The following is a 25709-nucleotide window of genomic DNA, read 5'->3' as shown; positions in this document are numbered from 1 at the left end:
TAGGTCTTGTGCATTCTAGAGAGAGAGAAAGGATGGCCCAAAGCATCTTTAGAATTAAAGACATTGAAAAATGTTATATTTCTTAACAAGAAATTGCTAAATAGATACCCAATTACCTTACTTGTAATTGTACTGTGCTCTCTGTGATAAGTTTCTTATCATGAAATATTTTTCTTTGGAAACTCAAATTGCATTCACATGATTGTTATATATGTTTGAAACATCAAATTGTACGCATTGCTCACTTTCATATTTTAAATTTTGCTTTTATTTATAAAAATGTAACCTGTGAATTCATTAAACTTTAAGGTTTTTTTTTTAAAGCCAAGCACTGACATTTTTATGGGTTAAATCCAGAGCTTGGTTTCACAAACAGAGAACATTTGTGAGCAAGTTTCACTAAGAACCAAAAGATGGATAGAAGATAATTTTTAGCTGATTCTCATCTATCACAATGCCTAGCACTATATCTCATGCTTCAGGAAGATCTCTCAACTCTTCCTTGTCTCCCATAGCAGATTGATGGGTTTTTTGATACAGCAGAGAGGAGGAATCTATAAAAATAATTTCCTCTCTTCCCCCAGCAGTCAGAGGCAGTCCTTCCATTTAGGAAAGGCAAGATCTAAATCTAAAACCATGTTAATAAATAGGTGGCATTGACATAAAAACTGAACCTTTCACTCTGGTTACCTGTGCTGTCTCTGCAGATAGCAACAGGTGTGACAAGCAGCCAGCCTATAAAGTTGGTCCAGGTACCGCAGACCACTACCTATATACCAACTACTCAACCCACAATTGTAAGTACTGTTTTTGCCATTGAAACAGCTCATTTATTTTGGAGGGAGGATGGGTTTTCTCCTGTGTTACCACAATATGAATTCACTGGTCTTTACTCAATTTGCTGTGCAAAATGATTTATTTTGCTATACATTTCCATTTCTTTTACAGCATACATTGTCATCTAGGACAATCAAAGATTCAAGTTTTATTTAATGATTTAAAATTCTATATTGCTATTATAGTTTCTGAAGCAGTTTAGGGAAAGCTATGCTATTCTTCAGCTGTGGTGTTTTGTGTAATTTCAAAATTGCATTAAACTTAGGAATCGTCATGTGCTATAATTAATTGGTTGACTAAGAAGCATCAGGGACCAGTAGTAAGTACATGGTGGTAAGGGTTTTGTCAAGAGGCTACTATTTTGATGGTGGTAGGGTATGAAAAAGTAGTTGAAAGTCAATATATCACTAGATAGAAAGAGAAATTTGCAGTTAGTTTCTTTTTCTAGCTAATCTGACAACTTAGTTTTCCCAGTGAATAGTTTCAGTTCTACATAGAATTCACCCTTGCTTCTTTTCTGTGGCACATAAATAAACAACAGAATTGGAAACATTTCATGATTTGATCATGGACGAGAGCTGACCTGGCTTGTATAAACAAATCTAGTTGGATGAGGCAAGAGGACCTGTTTCAGTAATTAGGCAAGCTAGAGGAAGTTAGATGGAGAGGACATATGGCTGTATATAACAACCAGCTCATTAAGTAATTCACTGATTTATTTATATACTTTCTCAATTACTTAAGTAAATCTGGGCGGCTTATAGAATTCTAGATTCTAGGAGATTTCCACATCAATTTCAGCCTGGACTGTCTGGTATGACTCAGGAATTCATAGCAACTGTGACATTTTATGAATTGGATCTTAGAGGCAAAGCAGACTGCTGACATACATGGTTGGTCTTTTATTTTGGCTGAAAGAATGATTCATGGGTGAATTCCCATTGTCCTGAATGCACCACTGCCTAGTTAAGGTAGGACTTGCAGTCACGCTCCATCTGTGCAAGGGTAGAGGACAAATTCAGCTTGCTTTTCCAAACAGTTTCTTGGAACTACTGGTTTTTCCAAGGAATCATAACAGTATTCTGGAATAGATTTTGCAGGCAATTCAGACAATGCTTCATTGAGTTCTAGAATTGGGAATTTACTAGAGTGGTAAACACAACTGTATAAATACCATCTTCTCTTTTTAAAATCCTCCTCATGGTATGTAGCCCATGGAAGAGCACTGTGGAATGAAGGAGAAAGTAAAATGGGCAGAACATTAATGACAGACAATTCATTATAACACCAGTAAGGCACAGCATGGAGGTCATTGGAGAGTCTGCGCTGTGGCAATTTATACAAAAGGAAGTGATACTTTGTTGCATGACCATATCTAAATATTCTTGCATAGTTGTTTAAAGTTGTGGGACAATTAACATTCATTAACATTAATGAATGTTAATTTTAATTAATACTAATTAATTAACCCTCAATCTCTGAAATTGGATCTTTCCATATCTTTTTGTGATAATTGGGTGTCAGTTATTTTCTAGGTATAGTACAAAGTGTTACATATTATTTGAAAGGCTTACATGGATTCATCCTAGGTTACATGAGAGAATACTTTCTCCTGCAAGATTCCCACCATCCACTATGATCATCAGTGCTTCCCACTAACCACTAAAATTGTGCATTGGATTTTTATCATTGATTAATGTCTTAAATATTCTGGATACTTTAAATTGTTAATAGTTTTTTTTTTTAAATTTACCCAAGAAATTTGGTCAGTCAATGGATTAAAAAGTAAACAGACAGAATAGAATAGAATATTTGGAGATTTCCTTATTGATATGGGCAGTTATGCCTTTAGTTTAAGATTAGGCTAGGGTTACAATTTGGTTTGTGCTCCATCTAGTATCAGGGAAAGTGTCAGAGTTGTATGATGTAGGCTGTTTTGCATTTCAAGAGCATTGATGGTAAGGACAAAACAAGCATTTTAAGACTTGGAAGCCCCCAGTCCTTGAGAAGTTAAAAAAAAAACATTTTAGCTCTGTCAGAGAACAAATATGCTATTAGATTTCACATTCATCCTAGAGGTTGCATATCATTGAGTTACGTCTTTGTTCCATGCCCGTATTGGCAATATGCATGAACCTCATTTAATTTTTTAAGCTGGTGCTTCTCTTCTCCCAAAATCTTTTAATGCTCAACAAAGGAATCCAGAGAGATAATAAAATCTCCCGGGAACTATGGAGGTGGGGGTGGTGATAACTGACAATTGGAAATATCCTGTGCTAAGAAATTTGAAATTTGACCTGCTTTATGCTACGATTGGAAAATGATAATATGCAGCATTCTTCAACTAAAGTCCGTGCTTGTACTACAGGTAGATCTAATTTACCAACCACAATTTCAACTGATTGCTAAGCCACACAGTCATTAAGTGTAATGTCCTGTGGCCATGCCAACTAATGGTCATTAAGTGCGATATCATGTGATTGTAACTTGCAGTTTCCTGATGGCTTCTCCATTGACTTCGCTTGTCAGAAGCTGTGAAAGTTGCAATGGCAATCACATGACCATAGGATGCTGCAACCATCATAAATATACATTGGTTGTAAAGCATCAAAATTGTGATCACGTGAGCACAAGGATACTGCAACTCCAAGAACTGGCCATAACTCACCTTTTTCAGAACTGATTGTCGTAAGTTCCTAACAGAATGCACTAATTCAGTCTAGCCAACTATATTTAGTCTACCATGTTATATAAACTCAATCAAAATCATTTATTTAGCAATGTGTTTTGCTGTGCATTGCTGGCCTTGTTTGACAAGCAGGCCACCATTTTCAATCATAAAATAATTATATTTAACAGTCAGGTCTGATTTTGGACTTTCTCCTTTATGTTGTGAATTGCAGTTTAGCTCATATGGTTGTGGTGCTGAAACTGCAGTATCCTTCCGTCATAGTGTATCCCATTTTTCTCATTATCTGTTTTTGTTGCAATGTACATAGCAAAGGACAGCTTTAAATAAGTTGAGGCTGATGCCTTTAAAATAAAAGGATTACCCTGATAAACTTCTTCATATTATAATATGATTTATCCTTATCATATATATTAGTCATTCCCAATCTTTGGGAGGTTGTGGATGCATGTGATATTAAGTTAAGCTGGAGCCGCAGATACCAAATCGTATCATGATACAGGTAGTCCTCAGGTTATAACCACTCATTAAATGACTGTTCAAACTTAACAATGTGCTGAACAAGTGGTAGTTTCTGACTGGTCTTTGGAGTTGTGGCCATTGCAGCATCTCCACAGTCATATGGTCATGATTGAGGACCCAACTCACAATTATGACATCACAATGGACCATAGTCAACCTGTTGGCTTCCCACAAGCAAAGTCATAGAGAAAGTCGGAGGTTGCAGGTCTTGTTTAATGACCTGTGTGGTCTCAATATCAGCAATTGTCTTTGCAGAAAAAATGACACGTCATGTGCTGTCATGGTTTATGACTGCATCTCTGAGCAACAGTAATTCCAGTTCCCATTGTTGTCATAATCCGAAGACTGTGTCAATATAAGGAAGGTTTTTGCTAGCATACCAGGGAAGCAGTGCAACAGCCTCCAGCCTTTGCTACCCTTTAGTCACCGAAGTTTCTTTAAGGAAGGAAAGGAAAGGAACAGGAGTGCAGGTGTGATGGATTATAGACAAGAACTGTACTTTCTAAGAGCACCGAAACTGTAAATAAAATAATTTGGTAGAGGGACTTTGGCTGACATCAACATGTATCTCACTGGTCGCTCCAAATGTACAATATATACATTTACTCTCATGTATGTCATCATAATGTTGATATTTCTATGTTCCATAGCATGCCCAAATTCATGAATTCTTTTTCCATGGATACTAAAAATGGTTTTATTGTATTAGTTGATTTTAGTTATATGCTTCTAGAATGCATAGTGAGTTTGGTAATAAACTTACCAGGTGGGCTCCTCTACTATTATACTTTTCAGAATGAGATTTTTTAAAAATAATATACTAGCTGATAACCTGGCGTTGCCTGGGTATTTATTTATAGGGAGAAAATGTCAGGACCAAACACAATTTCTAATGTTGGATTCCCCCGCTTACCAGAGGGAGCCCCTTGTGGAGGACTGTGAAGCCGTTACCATGGCAACTCCACTTCGCTGCACAGTAGAAGCACAACAGGCTATATCTTAACAGAACACACCCACACCCTGAGGGATGTTAGGAGTGTGTCATCCCCACAGTATTTTTTTTCCAGAGAGTAAGTCATTTGTGTACCGAGTTTGGTTGAAATTGCTCGAGGCGTTCCAGAGTTTTGTTGGAACACACCAGGGGTGGGTTCCTGCCAGTTCTAACCTCTTCTATAGAAGAGGTTCTACAAATCTACAGTGCCATTTAGAACCGGTTCTAGCTCCCTCCCCCCGCCCGTCCGCACATCATCAAGATGAAGAGCGAGAGGAAGAATTCTGGGAGTTGAAGTCCACAAGTCTTAAAGTTGTCAACACCCCTGGGTTTTTGTTTCTAAAGGTTTAGGGGTGCAAGGGTCTTGTAACTTGACAGCTTTAAGTCTTGCGTGCTTCAAATGCCAGAGTTTCTGAGCCAACATTTTGGTTGCTTAGCAAGAGCGTTGTTAAGTGAGTTTCACCACATTTTACAAGTTGGCCACACCCACCCAGTCACATGGCTGGCAAGCCACTCCCACCCAGTCACATGGCCGGCAAGCAACTCCCACCCAGTCACATGGCCGCAAGCCACTTCCACAAAGCAGGCCACACCTACAGAAGAGGTTCTAAAAATTTTTGAAACCCACCACTGGAACACACACATTCTTCTAATCCAGTTCTACCAGCAGCAAGAACAGGGAACAGTAGAGATATGTAAATACTTTAGATTCCGACTTTGAAACAAGCCGATCCACTTTTACTTAAAGTGAAACATTTTATTATGGTCAGAACAATCCAACACCTTGTTTAATTTCAAAACTTCAAGCTAGAAAAGTTTTGGTTTTGAATTATTTTGCACTTCTCTGAAAGACATCTTTGTCTGAGAGGTGACAAAGAATAAACAATACTTCTAGTAGTGTGTGTATGTGTGTGTGTGTGCATACATACACACACACACACATACATATACAGTGCATTTAGAAAGTATTCAGACCTCCTTGACTTTTGTCCATTTTGTTGTGTTGCAGCCTGATTCTTCCGTTGTTGAAAATCATTTCTGATTTTGTTGTTCCGTTGTTGAAAATTATGTTCTGTTGTTTTGATTATGTACGGTCTGTACACCGCCCCGAGTCCCTACGGGGAGAGGGGGCGGTTTATAAATTAAATAAACCTTAAACCTTAACCATTTCCCCCTTCATTAATCTATATTCAGTACCCCGTAATGACAAAGTGAAAACAGAGTTTTCGGAATGTCTATAAATTTATTAAAAAGAGAAAACGGAAAGATCACATTGGCATAAGTATTCAGACCCTTTGCAGCAACACTTGAAATTTAGCTTAGGTGATTCCCATTTCTCTACTCCCATTGTTTGAAAATGAATTTCAATAACTCTAGAATCAGGCTGTAGCATAACAAAATTGACAAAGGTGAAGGGGGTCTGAACACTTTCTGAATCAGACTATTGAATAAAAAACTAGTATGTAACACTTGAATACTGTAGGCATAAATATATATTCACAAATACTACTAAATATTTTATTCCAAATCTAGTTTGGTTAAAAATGTGCAAGAACAATTGGTAAATTTTTGGAGGATGAAATTATCAATGACTAATCAAATGGATAAATGGCAGGCCATTAATTGTGAATTGATGCTATTATAAGTTACATAAACAGGATATATAAACACATGTCTGTTAAAATTTATAAAAAATACTTTGAATGAGTGTATTTTGCCTGACCGAAGTGACATTTTTTGATCTAGCAAGATTATTTTTAAATTCTTTTTCTATGACTATGCAAAGTTTAATGAATAAGAAAGGCATAAATAATGATATTTGGAGGGATTATGGGAATAAATCCAGGTTGAGGAAAATAGTATTAGGTATTTCTTTCATTAATTACTGAGCCAAAATGGGAATCTGTATTGATATAGGTTGCATTTAAATATTATAGTTGATAAAGTCACCATTGAAATTATGATTATATACTCACATGTTGGCATTTTTTATTTTGAAGCATTTCCAGTAAATAATTTCTAGAATTATAAAATAGTCCTGACAACCAGTGCAACTATTTGTCTAACACACTTATGAATTAATGGCATTAATGGATTTTGATCTCTTGAAGACCTATTTTTATTTTGTCTTGAGTTTTAAAGTATTTTTAAAATAGTGGATAGGGTATTCATTGTTCTTCACTAAAGGTCAGCATATTGATATCTTCAAAACATTAAACACCTACTCTGTTATGTCATTTATTATTAATGAATTACGTGCAAATGTATTGGAAAATATTTATTTGCAGGCTTGAGCATGCATATTGTGGAACCAAATACTAGCAAAAAAAAAAAAAACCTCTGTCTTGTATCATTACCAGTTTACAATGGTGGTGTGCTCTGAAGTCTTTGATAATAGCTTGTTTGGGCTTTTTGCATGACACAGTTCTGCATTTCTGAGACGATGTATCTTTTTGCTTTAAATCTGCAGACCATTCCTGTAGTAGTAAGCCCTACAGCTGGGACCATGGCAATGAGAACAGGAGTTCAGTACGTTCAAACAACAATGCCTGTCCAAGTACGAAGAGTCTAACACTGCTAACAAAGGAGACCAGGCAACTGTTGGAATAATAATAATCTCTTCATTAGAAATGTGAAAAAAATGCCTACAGGTTTTGGAGTAACCTCAAAGGTTGAGACTTTTACCTTTGTACATGTGTACAAAGCAGTTAACTACACTACATTAATGTAAAGCATTAGTGTTGGCTTTAAAAAGCCGGAGGACAGTTAAAATTGATGGTAAATCTATACTGTTGTAAATTATGTACAATTTGTGGATGACGTTAAGAGTGCCATCCCTTTTTTATATTTGTACTGACTTTAGCACATGTTGGAAATTTGTGAAGGAAAGACTAAATCAGGCTTGCCACAAATGTCGTCGAGAGGAATGATCTTCTGGGAATGACAGTTGCACATAGAAACCATTCTTCCTCTTTAGAGTTTAAAGAAGAAAAGAGCTGAAGTACCTGGCTTATATTTGGAAAAGAAGACAATGCCTTGTGTATGCAACTGAAATTAGTGCTGGTGATTTTAAAAAAATAATAATTTTCAATCTTTGGGTCCCAAGTACATTAAACAGCAAATTTTGTGTAGCGTATTTAATGTGAGAGAGAATGTTTACAAAAAAATAAAGTTTTGTTAATACTAAGGAAAAGGAAGCAAGAAGCTTAATAGCAGTTGGCAATACAGTAATCAAATATTTTGGACACAAGTGGATCTGGGAGATATCCTTCCTACTGGGTTTATACACACATGCATACATCCATACAAGATTTTCTGGAGGACTTTGGAAAAAGGGAACACAAGAACAAGAAATGGCCAGGTCACTTGGAAAAATGGGCAAAAGACATTGATGCTGGGCTAGAGCATGTATTATGGGATTTTTTAAAAATATTTTTATGTGAGCATGAAGCAGTACAGTATGAGAGAGAAAGTAATCCATGAAAACACTGTCTGTTACACTTATACTGTAGTATCATTTTGTATGTTGTGTAAACAAAAGCATTGAACAAAGCAAGATGATGTATGTATATGAGCAAATTTAATTGTATGATATCATTCCAGTACATTTTGTTGTACATTTTAGTCATAATTGATTTCTCCCATTGTTTATAAAGAATGCAGTCTGTACAGTCTCCAGCTAGTATGCACATTAGAGGAAAGAAAACAAAATGAACAGGAAAAACAAATCAAGAGCAGACTATTTGTGAATTGCAGTTGTGTCAAAGATAGCCTAGCTGGCCTTATTTGTGAAGCATAATTGCTTTTAGCATATGGAAGTATTTTTTCACATTTTCTTTGTATAAAATTTGTATTAAACTAAATATCTTTTTTGCTTCTTGTGTTTCTTTATGACTAAAACAGGTGGCACACACTAAACTATGGGGCTTCTGTTTTTTCTGACTTCTTTTTAAATCAAACATAATACTAGATTTCTATTTTGTTTGTGAAAGACTGGCACACTTACCTGTAACTTTCAAACTTCACTTCTGAATTAACTACTCTCAGATTGTTAGTGAGAAGTTCCCCCAAATCTATGTCAAAATGTCAAAGTGAAGCACATTTAGTTACTACAGGGGTATGCCCAGGTAGTTTCCTTAACAGTAACAACCTACACAAACTTTAATAGCATTCTGCTTTACCTTAATCTCAGATTTTACACTATGTCATGTTCACCATTTATCCATTCACGCAGTGTATATTCTGTGTGGCTTTTTTACTACACAAACTACATGACAAGTTTTATCCTATATTGGGACTCATCAAATGTTTGCTACCAGATCTTTACCATGAAGTGTACTTGTGAACTCTGCAATTCCTAATTCCCCATACTCTTTAACGTTTCCTAGAGTCACAACTGCAATTTTGATGGTCTAGAAGTCAATTATATTAACCTCATGCTGAGCAACCTGGATTCTGCTTATTTCTTCACACCCCATGGCAAAAGCCCCTCATGTATAATCCCATTAACACAGTAGCACCATTGGTAGAAATTAAATTGCTCAATGTTATCAGTATGGGATAAATTTAGATCATGTCGTTTAGCATACCTGAGATGGAAGGGAAAAGAACCTAAAAGTTATCCAAGGGAAAAAAATGGGACAATTTTAGTTTTTTGCTCTTGGTGAATTGTTAGTATCTAGTTTTCAAGAAGGAAGAACTGTTTTAGGAAAGCAAAAGACAAGGGATGCTTAGCTGTGACAAAACAGAAGCTGCAACACTTTCCTTGTTATGAACACACAGTTTGTGACAAAATTATTGAGGTATTCAGTCACTAGTTTAGCTAGGTCTGATGGTTAACCGAGGATGTACATTTCAGATATGGCAATCCATGTTTTGGGTGACACAACAGTTCACCAATATCGCTGTGCTTCCGTGATATTTGGAGGTTGCCAAGGCCACACAGTAATGGGACATGCTGTCAAATTACCACCAGACTTTCCAGAAGTTGCGTGAGAAGGTTGTGCTCTATCGTGGTCTCTAGCTTCTGAAAATTGTATAAAAACATGTCCTTTCACCTGGTTTTTGGAGGATGTAGATGTTTCAGAAGAGCATTCTTCAAAGCTGCTTCAAGGATGAAGGCTTGTGTGATCTGGAACAGCCTCGGATAGACCCCGGGTTCCTGTCAGTTAGAAGACTATGTGGCAGATCTTGAGGATCACAAACATGATTGGACTGTATTTTTTTAAAAAAAATGAATATGAAAGAATCATTTTATCTTTTGTTTGGGGGCGGGGGTACATGCCAGCAGAGGCAAATTAATTTTTTTAAAAAGAAAATGCTACCCTAAGCCCCAAAGGTTCATCACTGATCTAGTCTGATTGCACTGATTTCATTGAACCTGTGGGCATCCACATCCACAATATCTTGTTGGTTTCGTGAAAAGGTGAAAGCAATGTTTCCTCCATTGCGTCCCAGGTTCTGCCCATTCCTACCGGAGTGTAACATCACAATACATGGCAGCAGGGTGACACAGCTCTGCTTTTATCCTTCTGTTCCCTCTTACAATCTCCTGTGGGTGCGTGGAATTCTTTCTTCTTTAAATGTTTCATCGTTTGGTTCCATTGATTTCACATGGAAATGTCCCAGTAAAATTTTCTCCATGTACAAGATAGGAAGTTTATTAAGTTTACATTTCTGGGTTTTGAGCAGGGATATTTCATGGCTTTGTTTTTTCATGAGGTGCTGAAGGATGCATCAGGGCAGGTCCAGACACCTTGAGAGTTGGCACCATGCAATTGCAATTACAAAGGAAGGGATGGGATTCTGCCAGTGAAGTTTTAATTTTTTTTCTAGATCAGTGTTTCTCAAGTTTAGCAATTTCAAGAGATGTGGACTTCCATTCCCAGAATTTCCCAGCCAGCCAGCTTAGTGGTTTTAAGATACATCAGCATGGCTAGCTGGGAAATTCTGGGAGTTGAAGTCCACGTTGTCAGCATTCCTGAAAACCCCAACTCCAATCAAACTCCGAGACAGGCATTTTCTCAAAGCTCCCATTTATTAGAGTAGGTATGCAGGCACATCTGGGAAACCCTGAATCTGATATTTCCGGGCTTTTCCTCAGTAAGTCAAAAAGTCCATACCCATCCCCTGCACTCAACATTCCCATCACCTCGTCCCATCCCAATCCATTCCAACTCGAGACATCATTCCAACCACTCCTCCTCCAGGTGCAGGAATGCCCATGACCTTGACCGAAAAGAAGAATGTTATTTTGTCTAGCTGCATTCCCTCTACTAAATCCCCCCTCCTACTTTCCCACGCACAATGTGGCAGCATGGAAGCTTCCGGTGTTAATATGGCTTCCAAAGCTGACACGCATATCTTAAAGATTGAGACACACTTTTCTAAATGGATAATCACATTAATCTGTCATTCCAAAAAATGAATCTTGTGTCCCTTGAAAAGACCAAGCAAATTTACAATAGTCTTTTAACATTTATATGTTATTGTGTTTTACTAATTTAGGTGAAATGTTCATATATATTACTAGTCCATGTATAATATGCCATATGCTAGATACATAAAATACTATAGTCTATATTTTGGAGAATTGCAGTCTCCCATATCAGAAGCAGGAAATCATGTTTTTGAAGAAAAAATCATTTTCTGTATCGGCTATTTCAATTTCCCCTTGGGTGGGTGGGGAAAACCGCCAGCTATGCCCTAGTGCAAAATGAACAAAGCATATTGTAATGAAGAATCCCGTTTGGCTCAGAGTGAATTGTTAGAATTTGCTGCCCTCATGTGTTCGCTTTTGGGAAGACTGGGGAACTAGCAGCAAGGGCATGTGTAAGGTGTGATCTTCTATATCAGTGTTTCTCAATCTCTGGAAACGAGATTGGAAACGAACTTCCAGAATTCCTCAGCCAGCGTGACTAATTTTCATGACTTTTTAAAATGAAGTAAATCTGCTTTGTGCTGCTTTTGCACATGCCTCAACTCCCCAAAATAAGACCGGGTCTTATATTAATTTTTGCTCCAAAAGATACATTAGGGCTTATCTTCAGGAAAATAGAGTACTAAATGCATTTATCTGGCTGACAATCTTAACTGGGCTTATTTTTGGGGTAGAGCTTGTATTAGAAGCATCCTGAAAAATCATGCTAGGGCTTATTTTCCAGTTGAGTCTTATTTTGGGGGAAAGCATACGTTTAGAGATCCAGTGTTTTGTGTCTCAGAATTACCGTATTTTTCAGAGTATAAGATGCACTGTAGTATAAGACGCACCAAGATTTTGAAGAGGCAAATTAAAAAAAATTTTTTTTGCACTCTGCACCCCCCCAAAAAAAACAGCCCATTTTTAAAGAAAACGAGCCCGTTTTTTGTCAAAAAAAGGGCATGCATAGCCTTTAGGAGGTTTGTAGAGTGCTCCTGGGGCCCATTTTTCACTCATTTTTGCCCTCCCCAGTCCACAGAACTCTGGAAGCCTCCTAAAGGTTATGCATGGCCATGTTTGCAAAAGGTTTTGGGAGACCAAAAATGCTGTATTCAGTGTATAAGATGCACCCAGATTTTCACCCTCTTTTTTGAGGGAAAAAGGTGTGTCTTATACTCCAGCCCTGAGAAGGGCTTGTGCAGTTTAAGAATTGCTCCCACCACTAGTTAATACTAATTATGACTTGTTTCAATTCCCTTTTCCAAGCAAAGGTGGTCTTTGACTTACCTCCATTCATTTAGCAATAATTCAACAGGACTGAAAAAAGTGACTTATGACCAGATTAGTCATATTAATGTGATCAAAATTCAGGCACTTTGCATTAGTGTATTTGTATTTATGACAATTGCAGCATCCTCAGGAGATTGCAATCTGCAACTTTCCTAGCTGGTTTCTGAAAAGCAAAGTCAATGTGGAAAGCTGGATTCGTTTAATGACCTGATTCGCTTAACATCTGTTATTGTAAAAAGTCATAAAATTGGATGCAACTCATTTAGCCACCGTCTTGCTTATCAACAGAAATTCTGGTCCAAGTTGTGTTTGTAAATTGAGGACTATTTGTATGCCACTCAAAATTATGTTTCAGCAATATGGACATAGAAACTTCGCAGTTTGTTCTCAAGCTAAGATTATGGCAGAAAACAGATTGGGAACTGATGGCCTTTGAGCTTCAGTAATAACACAATAATGTTCAGACTATTTTTTTCAGATTAGAAGTCCAAAATCACAAATCCAAAGAGGCAATATCTTTGCTAGAATAATGGAAGTTTTATAGCATTTCGAGATCACAATTTTGAGATTATTGTATTTTTTGGAGTATAAGATGCTCTGAAGTATAAGATGCAACTAACATTTAGGAGGAAAACGGGGGGGGGGGGATCTGCCTCTGCCTCCCAGCAATTTGCCTTCTTGCAGCAAACAGTAAACAGTACAGAAGATATAACATTTGTGGTGTTACATTTCAGACTATACTTGTACAGATGTTGTTAAAATTGCTGTGGCTTTCTGGAAGTATACATTATTCTCTGCTATTTAAAAGAAGATACAATAGCACCGGGCCTCTTCAGATCAAGCATTTATTTTAAAAAGCTTCTTAATTTTGTTAACTTGTCTAGAACAACAATTTTAAAGCAGTTTTTAAAAAAATAAGTCTAATAATTTGAATATTCTATAGGCATTTATAGTTATTGACTTACCTCCTTGCAGGTAAAAAAAAAAACCCTGCCTCTGCCTCCTAGCAATTTTCCTCATGGTAGCAAACAGCAAGTTTCACTTTCAATTTCATTAAGCACGGGTCTCCCAATGATCAGCTGTTTCAGGCTGCAGGTATTGCCATAGCCCAGCGATGGCGAACCTTTTTTGGCTTGCGTGCCACAAGTGGGGGGAGCGCGGGGGGAGGGTCGTATGCGGGCGTGCCGCACCCATAATGCAACGCGTGATCCCCCAGTGCGCATGCACGCACAACATGCCCCCCCATTTTTACATGCTTTTTTTGCCCTCCCCAGGCTCCAGAGGCTTTATAGGAGCCTGGGGAGGGCGAAAAGAGCCTCCCCCACACCCCCCGGAGGCCCTCCGGAGGCTTCAGGGACCGTCCGGAGGCTTCCCTGAAGCCTTCGGAGCGCTTAAAACCACCCTCCGAGCAAACCGGAAGTCACTTCCGGTTTGCTCGGAGGGTTGTTTTAAGCACTCCGAAGGCGTCAGGGAAGCCTCCGGACAGTCCCTAAAGCCTTCGGAACGCTTAAAATGACCCTCCGAGCAACCCGGAAGTCACTTCCGGTTTGCTCGGAGTGTGGTTTTAAGCGTTCCGAAGGCTTCAGGGAAGCCTCCGGACAGTCCCTGAAGCCTCCGGGGGGGGCAGGGGAGGTTCTTTTTACCCTCCCCAGGCTCCTATAAAGCCTCTGGAGCCTGGGGAAGGCGAAAAATAGCTTTTAAAAATGGTGAAATCAGCTGGCTAGCGCGCGCATGCGCGCTGGCCAGCTGACAGGGCAGCGCCTCGCGTGCCCTGACAAATAGCTCTGCGTGCCACTTGTGGCATGCATGCCATAGGTTCGCCATCACTGCCATAGCCTATTGCTACCTCCGCAAGCCCCATTTTCTCCATTTGCTGCAAGAAGGTAAATTGATGGGAGGCAGAGGCCAAAGGGTGGGGCTGGTTACATTTGGTGTATAAGACGTACTCAAATTTTCACTCTCTTTTAGGTGGGAAAAAGGTACGTCTTATACTCTGAAAAATACGGTAACTTTGAACTGACATTGTATTTGAAATATTTAATCTAAATTCTCAGCTTCTTCCTACATTTTTCCTGATTTTTAATATCTTACCTGATAAAGAATCATGGAGAACGTAAAAGCTGAAATATTTTATGACTCTTTTTGGTTAATATTAATAAAAGACCCATAAGAAACAAGCAGAGCTTCGATTGTGCCACTTTGGTTATTGTCTTCTTGGTCAGATCTTGCCTCCTGCTCTATTAAGAAATCCAGATTAAAGTATCCCCAAAAGATGGTTATCTAGTCTCTCCCAGAACACATCTGTCTAAATAGACCCCTTGACCTCAAAGTGACAGTTCATCCATTGAATTGTTTTCACTCTATGCATCTAACTTAACTATGAGTTAACTATTTTCAAGACCACTGAAACTAGAGTCATGAACAGCTAGTTCTTCCAAATTATTCCAAAGTGGATTGCCCATTTTAAAATATTGCTCAAGGCAGCTTTCCTCGGTTTGTGCTCTACAGACAAGATAGGTAACCAGATCCTTTTTATAATACTAGCTAGGAATCCTGAGCATTGAAATCCTAAATATCTGAGCTAAAGTTGCAGAAGGTAAAGAGACAGGAACAAAATCTCCAAGAGCTTTGTGAGCATGTGGGAGAGATTCAAGGCATCGGAGAAGCACTTGAACTACTTTAGTGTGTAGTGTACAATGACCATTGTTTTCTTAAGAGAAAAACAAAAGGAAAGGATAAACCTGAAAAGGGAGCAAATCTGAAAGAGGTTCATAAGGATAAAAAAAGTTTATGTTTATCACTTTGATTTATAAAGGAAAATGTAAGAGCGAAAGGAAGAAAATAGTTAAATTTCAAGGAGAGATCTCTGAAACAACGGACTGCTTTTTATAATAGGACATATGGTCACTTCACTGTAAAGGTATATGGCAATGATGGAGAACCTTTTTGTCATCGCGTGCTGAAAGCGTGCCCCCACATGCGCATGTGCGCTTGCACCCATAATGCAATGTGCGCATGACATCCCTGTACTCCCCCATGCATGCATGCATGGCACACACACACACGTTCCCCATTTTGGGCCTAGTAGGCCCTCCTGCAGCCTCCCGTGAGCAAAAACAGCCCCCCGCAATCCCCTTATCTCACGTATGTGTGTGCGTCTCCTGCATGCGCACTGCCCCCTGCGCATACGCGGCAGAGATGCAAAAATCAGCCGGCTGGCGGAAGGCGCACACCCATGCATGGTGCAGCTGAGCTGAGGCGACGGCTCGCGTGCCGACAGAGGGCTTTGCGTGCCACAGGTTCGCCATCACGAGTATATGGGAATGACCTGAAGTAGAACTGAAGTCTACCCAATAGTCTGATAAATAAAATCTGAGTCAGCGGAGGGATGGGGATGGAGAAAGCATCTCAGGAGGGACCTTCCCTAGTTTTCAGGAGGGTACAAGTAAGGGGAGAGTAAGGGAAGATTTGCAAGAGTCTGTTACAGTATTGTAATGTTACAATAAAGGTAGTATTTAGGATTCCTGGTTGATGTTTCTTGCCTGGACTAATTCAAGGGGCCGACATACTCTGAAACTAGCATAGTTAATATTTCTTCTAGTGAGGATGAAAAGTTTTCCTTAAAAAAACCTAAATAGCCAGTTTTAAAAAAATAGTCCCTCCCTCTTCCCCAGCTTCCCCCCCCCCCCGCTATAAATTGACTCGGTCACATTTTTTCCTACTACATTAAATTTAATTTAAACCTTCTTAACTGAGACAGGGTCACATCCATGCTTGCACAAGACATCTGCCTGCATCTTTCCTATCACAAAGGACAACTGAAGCGGGCACTCCCATGGACAACAAGTACTATGGGAAGCAAGGGAGAAAAGTGCCTGGGGCAGCAAAGCACTTAAGAGGAGCAGAAGGGAGAAAGTGCAGAGAGTCCATTCCCTTGGAAACGGCTTGCCTTTCAGCATTGCAAGATGCATCTTGTCAAGAGCAATTTATTCCTTTATAATTATAGCTTTCTGGCTGCAAGTCCCCTTGGCATCTGTGCTGCTAGGAAATGGGGAGAGGAACAAATAGTCACACCCTTCCAGGAGATCAACATTCCCATCTTTCGGCCACCAGTTGAATGATAGCTTCCAGGACAAAACACAAGCAAACAAGCCTGGACTAGTTCTTATAATTTCCCCCACGAATCGTGGTTTGAGAAATTCGATCCCTGCACTTTTAAAAACAAACAAAGCAAAACAATATTAGGTGCTGCCTCATCCCTTAAGAATGTCTGGAGAATTGGAATTGCTATCGAGGGACAAAATCACAACAAGCCAACAAGAGTTAGTGCAATTGACTCCACTGCCTAGCTTTCACCCAACGGCATCCGTAATGTTTGATGTAAGCTTGTTATATGTTTATATCATTTCCCCCCCCCTTCAATGCTACCTTTGTGCGCATGACAAACACGTATTTTGTGATAGAGCACAAAGCTTTTTGAGACGTTGACTTCATATGCCTGGAATGTACTACCCGACTTTGTTGTTCTTACATCCTCAAACCCCAAAACTTCAACCTTAAACCAGTGGTGGGCTCCTACCAGTTCGGACCGGTTCGGCTGAATTAGTCGAATTGGCAGCCTGGGTCACTGGAACTGTCAGCGACCCAGGCCTGCCACACCCCCAAACCGGTTCTCTTGTTTTTTGCTTCTGCACATGCACAGAGTAATTTTAGTTGTACTGTGCATGCGGGCACAGCCCACATCAAGTGCACACGCAATGCATCCCTGAGTGAACCGGCAGTAGCCTCTACTGCAGTGGTTCTCAATCTGTGGGTCGGGACCCCTTTGGGGGTCGAATGACCCTTTCACAGGGGTTGCCTAAGACCATCGGAAAACACGTATTTCCAATGGTCTTAGGAACCGAGACACCAATTTTATGGTTGGGGGTCACCACAACATGAGGAACTGTATTAAAGGGTCGCGGCATTGGGAAGGTTGAGATCTACTGGAACTGCTCTACTGATCTACTGGAACCTACCCGTGTCTTAAACTGTCTGCCGTGGCCCTCACCCCATTCCTAAGAGGTTTGTAAGGGGGCATGCATAAGTGCACCAGCGTGCCTACCGTCCCTATCCTACTGTTCCCATCTATTTCTTATGTATATATTTATACCTGCTTATACTTATATGCTTATATGTCATATTCATACTAATACTTGTTTTCTCATATATGTTTGACAAACCAAAATCAATAAAATAAATAAATATTGAGTGGCATTGAATAGACAGAATTCCTCTTTTCTCTCTCTCCCCCCCCCTAATTTCTTATATAATCTTTTTTAATATAATGGCAGACATAATTAATAAAAAAATAAGTTCCTTAATCATTCGGCTACCAGGTGATTTTCTGTTTGCTGCAAAGGCCCATTATTTTGGATAACAAGCATTTTTAGCTTATTACTTGAACAAAGAAATAATCTCCCCTAAAGGCTGTCTTCTGTCTTCTATGAAACTAATCCTAAATAGAAAGATCGAGCAACAAGCAGGAGCAAAAAGAAGAGTCAGTCTAATAAAAGTCTAAGCTGAAAGTCCAGCTGACCTCTTGCCATCCTCTCAATCCTTCATGAATTACGAGCACCTTCTGAAACTCAAGCTCTTATTTTAACTAATATGCAAGTAGTACAGGAAAGATGTCTTTACTGATTTTAATCCAACTGTATGCAAGATAGGTAATTCGACACATAATCTCAAACAATATCATGGGTTTCCCCCAAGAAGGCCTTATGTTTCTTAATCATAATATAACATTCATGATTTGAATGAGAAACTTAAAGCTCTGTATATGTTAACTGAATACATTTCTCATGATTAGCCAAGAGTGCATAGGATTGGTGGGAACTGTAGCTGAGCATCTTAAAAGCAGGAAATTAAAGGCAGAGCATAACTCTATCCTCAGATCATTAAAGATTTTAGTATTTAACAGATTAACAGGGTTGGAAAGGACCTTGTAGGTCATCTAGTCCAACCCCCCTCCCAGCAGGAGACCCTACACCATTTCTGAAAAATGGCAGTCCAATCTCTTCTTGAAAACATCCAGTGATGAACTTCTGTTCCATGGGTTAATTGTTCTCACTGTCAGAAAATTTCTCCTTATTTTTAGATTGAATCTCTCCTTCACCAGTTTCCATCCATTATTCCTTGTCTGGCCTTCAGATGCCTTGGGAAATAGCTTGATCTCTTCCTCTCTGTGGCAGCCCGACAAATATTGGAACACTGCTATTGTGTCTCCCCTGGTCCTTCTCTTCACTAGACTAGCCATGTCCAGTAATTTGAGTACTTCTATAAAAATGATAAGATCTGAAGAAAAGTCCTAGCAGACTGCAAAGCCCATCTTAGCCCAGCATATTCTTTCTCATAATGCTCAGCCACTGACTATGGAGTTCTCACAAGCAGAGGATGGAGATGCAACTGTCTCCCATCATTGTTCCCATACAACTGGTAGTTGGAAGATGGTTCTTCTCCAACCCCCAACCCCCTCCCCAAGCAAAAAACAAACAAAACCCAGGAGATAAAGTAGCCATCTCCACTGGCCTTTGACAGACCCATCCTCCATGAATTTATCCAGTACCATCTTGAAGTCATCCAAGTTAGTGACTATCACCAGATTCTGTGGCAATGGATTCCATAGATTCTGTTCTGTGCAAAGAATTATTTTCATATCTTCTTCCTATCAGTTTCATTGGATAACGCCTTGTTTTACTCTGAGATGGGGAAAAAACATTTTCTTGTCCACTTCTTCCATATCTCGCATGCTTTCTTTATACACCTTCATATTCCCCTCCCACAAATTGGTTTTTCCCCCAAAACCAGGAGTGGGCTGCTACGGGTTTGTCCGGGTTCGTGAGAACCTGTAGCTAATGTTTGGCTGGTTCGGAGAACCTCCAAATCCCACCTGTGGCTGGCCCCGCCCACCCCTCCCCTCCCTGGAATCTCCACACGGCCCGTTTTGGATGTGAGGTAAGTGTAGGACCTGTGTGGAGGCTTGGGGGGGGGGGAACGGGCTTCCTGTTGAAGGCCTCCGTAGCCTGGGGGAGGTAGTTTTTGCCCTCCCAGAGTCAAGGAAACGAAAATGCCCCCCCACCAAGGTACAGAGGCTGACGAGGCCATGCCCACGCTCACTCAGCAACTGGGCAGAGAACCCGTTGCTAAAGTTTTTGAAAGTCACTCCTGCCCAGCTCCAAATATTCTAATCTTTTCTTGTAGAGAAGAAATATCTGTGAGATCATTTTCATTGTCCCAGAAGGCTTTCTTCTAATATGCAGATTCTTATCCAACTGTGTCAGGTGTTTTGAGTAATCCTGCTAAATTCAAGTCACTGAGCAGGACACTTTAGAGATCTTCTATCATAATGATCATCCAGGGTCAGTATTCTCCCGGAAAGGTCTCCCAATTTTTTTTTCCTAACAGGTCACATCCCATCGGCAAATATGTGTTAGAAATGCTGGAAGCGGTTTCCCCCCCCCCCCCAATAGTAGAATAACTATTAAACTTTTATATAATCATATCCAACTCATATAATTATTCTGTAATGTCACTGCACAGTCTTCAATAAAACTGGGTTCCCAAAGCTTTGTAATTCCCAAATAATTGGCAAAGCTGGCTCCACTTGTTGATAATTGGAGTAACTCAGTTTTCTTTTTTCTTTTTATTACTCTCAAATCTCTAGTCTGACACAAAGGATAATATGGAAATACTAATGAAATTAACGTTAACTGGATAAATATTCTCCAGATATATTAACAATGCTCAGTGGAAATTTTGGGAGGTACTATTTCAACACATCAGCAGGAAACCAGTAGTGGGATGCTGCAATAAACTATAGTGAGTGATGGAGAAACTTAGATAATCCCCATTAAGAAGAAAGAAATGCTTAATTTCTGATAGCATCAACTTTCTTGGTTGGGTTTCACAGACATAGGCATGGCCCAATCAAATAAAGAGATCAATGAGCATCTTTACATGTGGAGGTAACTGTGGTGTTGGCTCTCTTCTTCTAACCTGTTGTTATGACCTAGGCTTCCCAAGAGCATGAAGCAAACTCTTTGTCCTGACAAAAAAACCCTTTTATTAATTTGCTGTGAATTCTGCTCATTCACATCCAGCAAAGTCTTTCAAGGGAGGATGCACAATCACAGACCTTATCTGACTTGGAGAACTGACAGACCGATATCTGCAAAATTTGGCAAGGAGTCTCGGAGAGTCACGACCCAATTAAGCGAACTAATTGTCTCCTGCAAACTCCAGTCCCCTTTCGCTCCTCTTTTATTTCCTCTGGGAGGGGCCATTCATCGTCCAGCTGTGACCTTACTCCCAAGTCGACCCCTGTTCTTTAACTGTTCCCTTTGTCTGGCAACTCTGCGCATGCGCACACTGGGAACAGGCTCCAGCTGTTCATCTGCCTCATTGATATCTGATTCTGAAGGCAGCTGATAACTGGCGTGCGGCTCTGGTCCCAGCTCTGCCTCTAACACAGAGCCCTCATCAATGCCTTCCCCAGACTCCAGGACTGGCCCATGTTCCTCCCCAACCTCCTCACCGTCCAAATCTGTTGCCAGCTCTGCTGGCCGCTGGCAGGCCACAACAGTTTGCAAAGCAGGAAAGGTTGGGGGAATCTGCAGTAGATGTTTTTTTTTTTTACAGAATTCTTGAAAGTATGGGAGCTCTCTCAAGATCTAAATGCCAGAGATTCTAAAACCCAAGCAACTCAAGACAATGTTTTGCTTTAAAAGTAATGTCATTGTTTAAACAATTATCAGGGAACTACTGCCTGTATTTAAGCAGACCTCCACAAGGACTGCTCCAGAGGAAAAAAAACTAGAAAGTCAGTAAGTGATTCATGTCAAAAAGTCAACATTTAGCTCTATATTGTAAACATAGTTTTATTGCCATTCACTCACCACAAGGTAATTTCTCCTCTCAACCATGAGAAAATCAAGGTGGTAGCCTAGGTAGGCATGTGTGAAGACTACATGCCACTGTTGTTTATAACTAGCTCTACGTCTTAGACTGACAGTCCCAAATGTGCTCATTTCAAATGGACACTATTATGATTGTCCCCCAAAGTTCACCCTGGAGAAAAAAAAGATATTAAATTAGAAAGGGCTGAGTCCATCCAACCCAGTAGATACAAACACAAGTACTGAGCTTAACATTGGAGTAATAGTATTAGTTCATAAATTAAAAATACAAAAAAACCCACATCTATTTCAATCTTTTTTTTCCTCTTCAGAAACTGATTCAGATTGATAACTGTCCAGCCTACAGGCGTAGAAACTCCATGTCATGTCTTCCCAATTTTTATCCGTTTATTAAAGAAAGGGGGGGAAAAACCACTATCAAATAAACCCACACCTGGTCTTTTGCATGCCTGGAAGATATGTACAAGGCAAAAGTTCCATTCAGTTTAAGCATCCAGTTTTTAAGTAATTTCAACGCATTCCCTCCATTTTTTCAAAAAAAAGGAAGTGAATATTCTGAGCTTCTGATGCAGGTTCTTTCGTCGGAAGGTTCTCCATGCAGGAAATGGAGAGCATAAAATGCCAATAAAATAGATGTCATCTTCAGGGATCAGAAAGCTGCTGCAGACACATCTGGATTTGCTACAAATATTCTAGCTCAAGCGCGTGCCGCAGAGCCTCGAGATCAGCATGGCAGGAGATCCTCCAGAAAGGCATGTTGTGCTAAAATGATGCATTTTAAAAAGAAAAAATAAAAGTTCAGAAGATGTTTTCGAACTGGTAGTCGAATTATTATTATCTCAGAAATACAATAATCAAACTTAAAATCATGTAGAACTTTTGCATCTCATTTGGAAACCAAGGATCCAGAATATGGAGGAAGAATGGAGAGGCCAATCAAGCACAGTAATCCCACGGTCATTGAACCAGGTTCTGGTGCTTTTGGCAAAAGTTGCTCTCATCAGAAAAGAGGACTTTGGACCACTGAGCAACAGGTCTTTGGACCACTGTGCTTCATTAAGACCAGGGTCTATGGCAGCCGTCTACCAGGAGATTTTGGAGCACTTCATGCTTCCTTCTGCAGACAAGCTTTATGGGGATGCTGACTTCATTTTCCAGCTGCCCACACACACCAAAACCTGGTTCAATGACTGTGAGATTACCGTGCTTGATTGGCAAGCAAACTCGCCTGACAAGAACCCCTTTTAAGTTGCATTACTGAAATAAATGAACTTTTGCACGATATTCTAATTTTTCCAGTTTCACCTGAATATTGTAATATGCCTTTTTTTTGTATAGACATTTTGAGAAAGCCAAATGCAAAAGGATCAAACTGTTTTTAACTTCAAAGAGAAAACTGCCCTAAATCTGTACACCAACATTTAGCAATAGCAATAGCATTTAGACTTATATACCGCTTCACGGTGCTTTACAACATTCTCTAAGTGGTTTACAGAGTCAGCATATTGCCCCCAACAATCTGGGTTCTCATTTTACTGATTCAGAAGGATGGAAGGCTGAGTCAACCTTGAGCCTGGTGAGATTCGATCTGCCAAATTGCAGGCAGCCGGCAGTCAGCAGAAGTAGCCTGCAATACTGTACTCTAACCACTGCGTCACCTCTTTGTTCCAATCTACCAGGAAAACACTTCTCCCTCTTCTATTACAACTTGAAAATAAGGTTAAAATAGAGAACATTGGTAATCAACTCATTCATTTTTTGTTTTCAGCTTTCAGTTTTCCTAAACAAGTAGTGTGCATTTTGTTTCAGCTCTACTGCTATGTAAATAAATCACAAACCATTTAAGCAAGATTGCATGTGTAGATCTAAGTATATATTAGCTTTGTCCCATTATATGCTTGTTGCATAGGGATAAACATCAGCCCTCCCTAAACCTGATGTCTTCCAGAGGCACTGGGTTTCCAGCATCCAGGGTTCATAACTGAATTTTGGTAGTTATGAATCTTAACACGTGACATCAAGAGCAAGTTGAAAAAAACAACTGGTCTACAGTCTCCAATTGTTGTATTCTGGTTGAGATGACTTCTGGCTCTTTATTATGTAAGTGCCGTTTGATGCAGACTTCTATTATCCACATTTTAAAAGATGAAGGAATTTATTATCTCAGGACAATTCAAAACTGAACTTTGTGTCAATTTTCGCAATGGATGTACCATTTAAAGCAAGTCCATATCCAGCCTACTCATGACCGAACGGCAGAATTTTGATGCCGATTAATCATTTTGTTTTTGTTCTTTGACCAGAGCTGCTAATGCATAAGAATAAATTAATTCACAAAAAGTGGAAAAATAATTAGCGAGACGGAAAGCAGAAAGTCCAACTTAGAACTGAGGAAAATCAAATCTCTGCTCAGGTATGTTACTCTCTGATACGGGTGTTGGTGAGAAGATGAAATGAAATAATTTCATATGATCTGTTGGATGAAATTGTTGGGTGATAGCACAAAATAAATGGTTAGAAAACAGCTTTTGCTTAAAGAGTGTCAACCTCATCCATGCACTCATCTGCTGTTTCCATGTGGCTTTGCTTCCCTTTAAAATATCTATTTTAATTTCTTTAAAGAGAGGAGATGTTGGCAGCTCAGCCACACCTGCTACTTAGTTGATATCAATTTATCATGTAGGCGACAGGTGAAGAGAAATGACTCACTCAGGCTGAGATACCATCAGCGCTGCTGGGGAGGCAGTGAAAGGTGCCCCCCTTCCCATGGGCCTATAAAGCTCAGGTGTGTAGCCACCCGTGCTAATGATCACTATCAATCAAAGGCCCTGACAGATCCAGCGAAGAATGCTTCCCTGTTAATGGGAAGGAGGCTTAAAGCAGGCGACAACAGCCAGGGGGTCTCTTGCAACAGACTTGCAAAGGGATTGCTTAACTCTTCTGTTAAGGCTTGGTGGCCTTTGATGCAATCATGTGCACTGACCCAGTTGCTTTTTGAAGTCCACAGAAGCCCAGTCTGAGGCCTCACCCTTATCATCCCTTCACTTTTCGTCTCTCCATTGTAGAGCTTCTTTAACTCTTAAAGAACCACCACATTTGCTTGAGAAAGGCCCAGCTTGTAAAATACGGAGAAAAGTGAAATCTACACCTCTGGTTTAGAGAAAACCAGAAATGGGAGAAAGGGGTCCCAAGAGTTTGGTGCAGAGTTTTGAAATGCTGTAGAGCTGTGGATCATTAGACCACTAAAGGAATGAGTTTTCTTCCTGGGTCTCACAATAATATGGTAGAGGTAAAGGTTCCCCTTGCACACATGTGCTAGTTGTTCCCGACTCTAGCTGGCGGTGCTCATTTCCGTTTCAAAGCTGAAGAGCCAGCACTGTCTAAAGATGTCTCCATGGCCATGTGGTTGGCATGACTAAACGGTGAAGGTGCACGGAACGCTGTTACCTTCTCACTCAAGGTGGTTCCTATTTTTCTATTTGCATTTTTGCATGCTTTCAAACTGCTAGGTTGGCAGAAGCTGGGACAAGTAACGGGAGCTCACTCTGTTACGCGGCACTGCCGACCTTTCTGATCGACAAGCTCAGCGACTTAGCCACTGCGCCACTGGATCCCTAACAATATGGAGAAGGACTGAAATTGGGGGAGTATTAGAAAAAGTAATTGCTCTTCTCTTTTTCTCTATAACTTCCTTCTTTCTCTTTATTTCCACTAGCAGTGAACTGAGTGAACTAAAGTCCAACAGTATGAATTTTCTTCAAGTTTTCTACCCAGTACTTTAGTAGTGATCCAAATCTTCCTTTCTGTATTGTTTTCCTGTGAAAGTTATTTCACTTTCTAGCATTTAAAAACATTAGAAGACCAGATCTTGGACCTCCATCATGTTGTTCAACTATGTCCTCCGCTGATACTCCTGACTCTAATCCAACATTATCTGCTTTATTTGTAGAAATTGCCGCCAACCATGGTTGGATATTTACATTGTTGTTATATAGCTTTTTTGTG

At 39.8% G+C, this 25709-nt stretch overlaps 2 protein-coding genes across 17 annotated transcripts in view; one reads left to right on the top strand and one right to left on the bottom strand.

The window, feature by feature from the left end:
- Positions 1 to 24031, top strand: part of ZMYND8 (zinc finger MYND-type containing 8) — a 120360-nt gene extending 96329 nt beyond the window's left edge. For 10 of the 13 annotated variants that reach the window (XM_081948074.1, XM_081948078.1, XM_081948075.1 and 7 more), the window contains 2 exons: positions 708 to 797; positions 7510 to 8912. In XM_081948074.1, coding sequence (XP_081804200.1) covers positions 708 to 797; positions 7510 to 7611 — 192 coding nt within the window. In that variant the 3' untranslated portion in view covers positions 7612 to 8912. Of the gene's footprint in view, positions 1 to 707; positions 798 to 1378; positions 1418 to 7509; positions 8913 to 24007 lie in introns of those variants that run through there. The other 3 variants (XM_081948073.1, XM_081948071.1, XM_081948072.1) reach the window with 3 other exon arrangements.
- The window catches only part of EYA2 (EYA transcriptional coactivator and phosphatase 2), a 144370-nt gene continuing 140240 nt past the window's right edge, over positions 21580 to 25709 (bottom strand). For all 4 annotated transcript variants that reach the window (XM_081948082.1, XM_081948084.1, XM_081948085.1 and 1 more), the window contains exon 16: positions 21580 to 22466. In XM_081948082.1, the coding sequence (XP_081804208.1) occupies positions 22386 to 22466 (81 nt within the window). In that variant the 3' untranslated portion in view covers positions 21580 to 22385. The remainder of the gene's footprint in view (positions 22467 to 25709) is intronic.

Source organism: Natrix helvetica, assembly GCF_964273705.1.
Source record: "Natrix helvetica genome assembly, chromosome: 3".
NCBI classification, from domain to species: Eukaryota; Metazoa; Chordata; class Lepidosauria; order Squamata; family Natricidae; genus Natrix; species Natrix helvetica.
The sequence above is the reverse complement of the archived record's forward strand: the minus strand, read 5'-3'. Positions and strand labels throughout refer to the sequence as shown.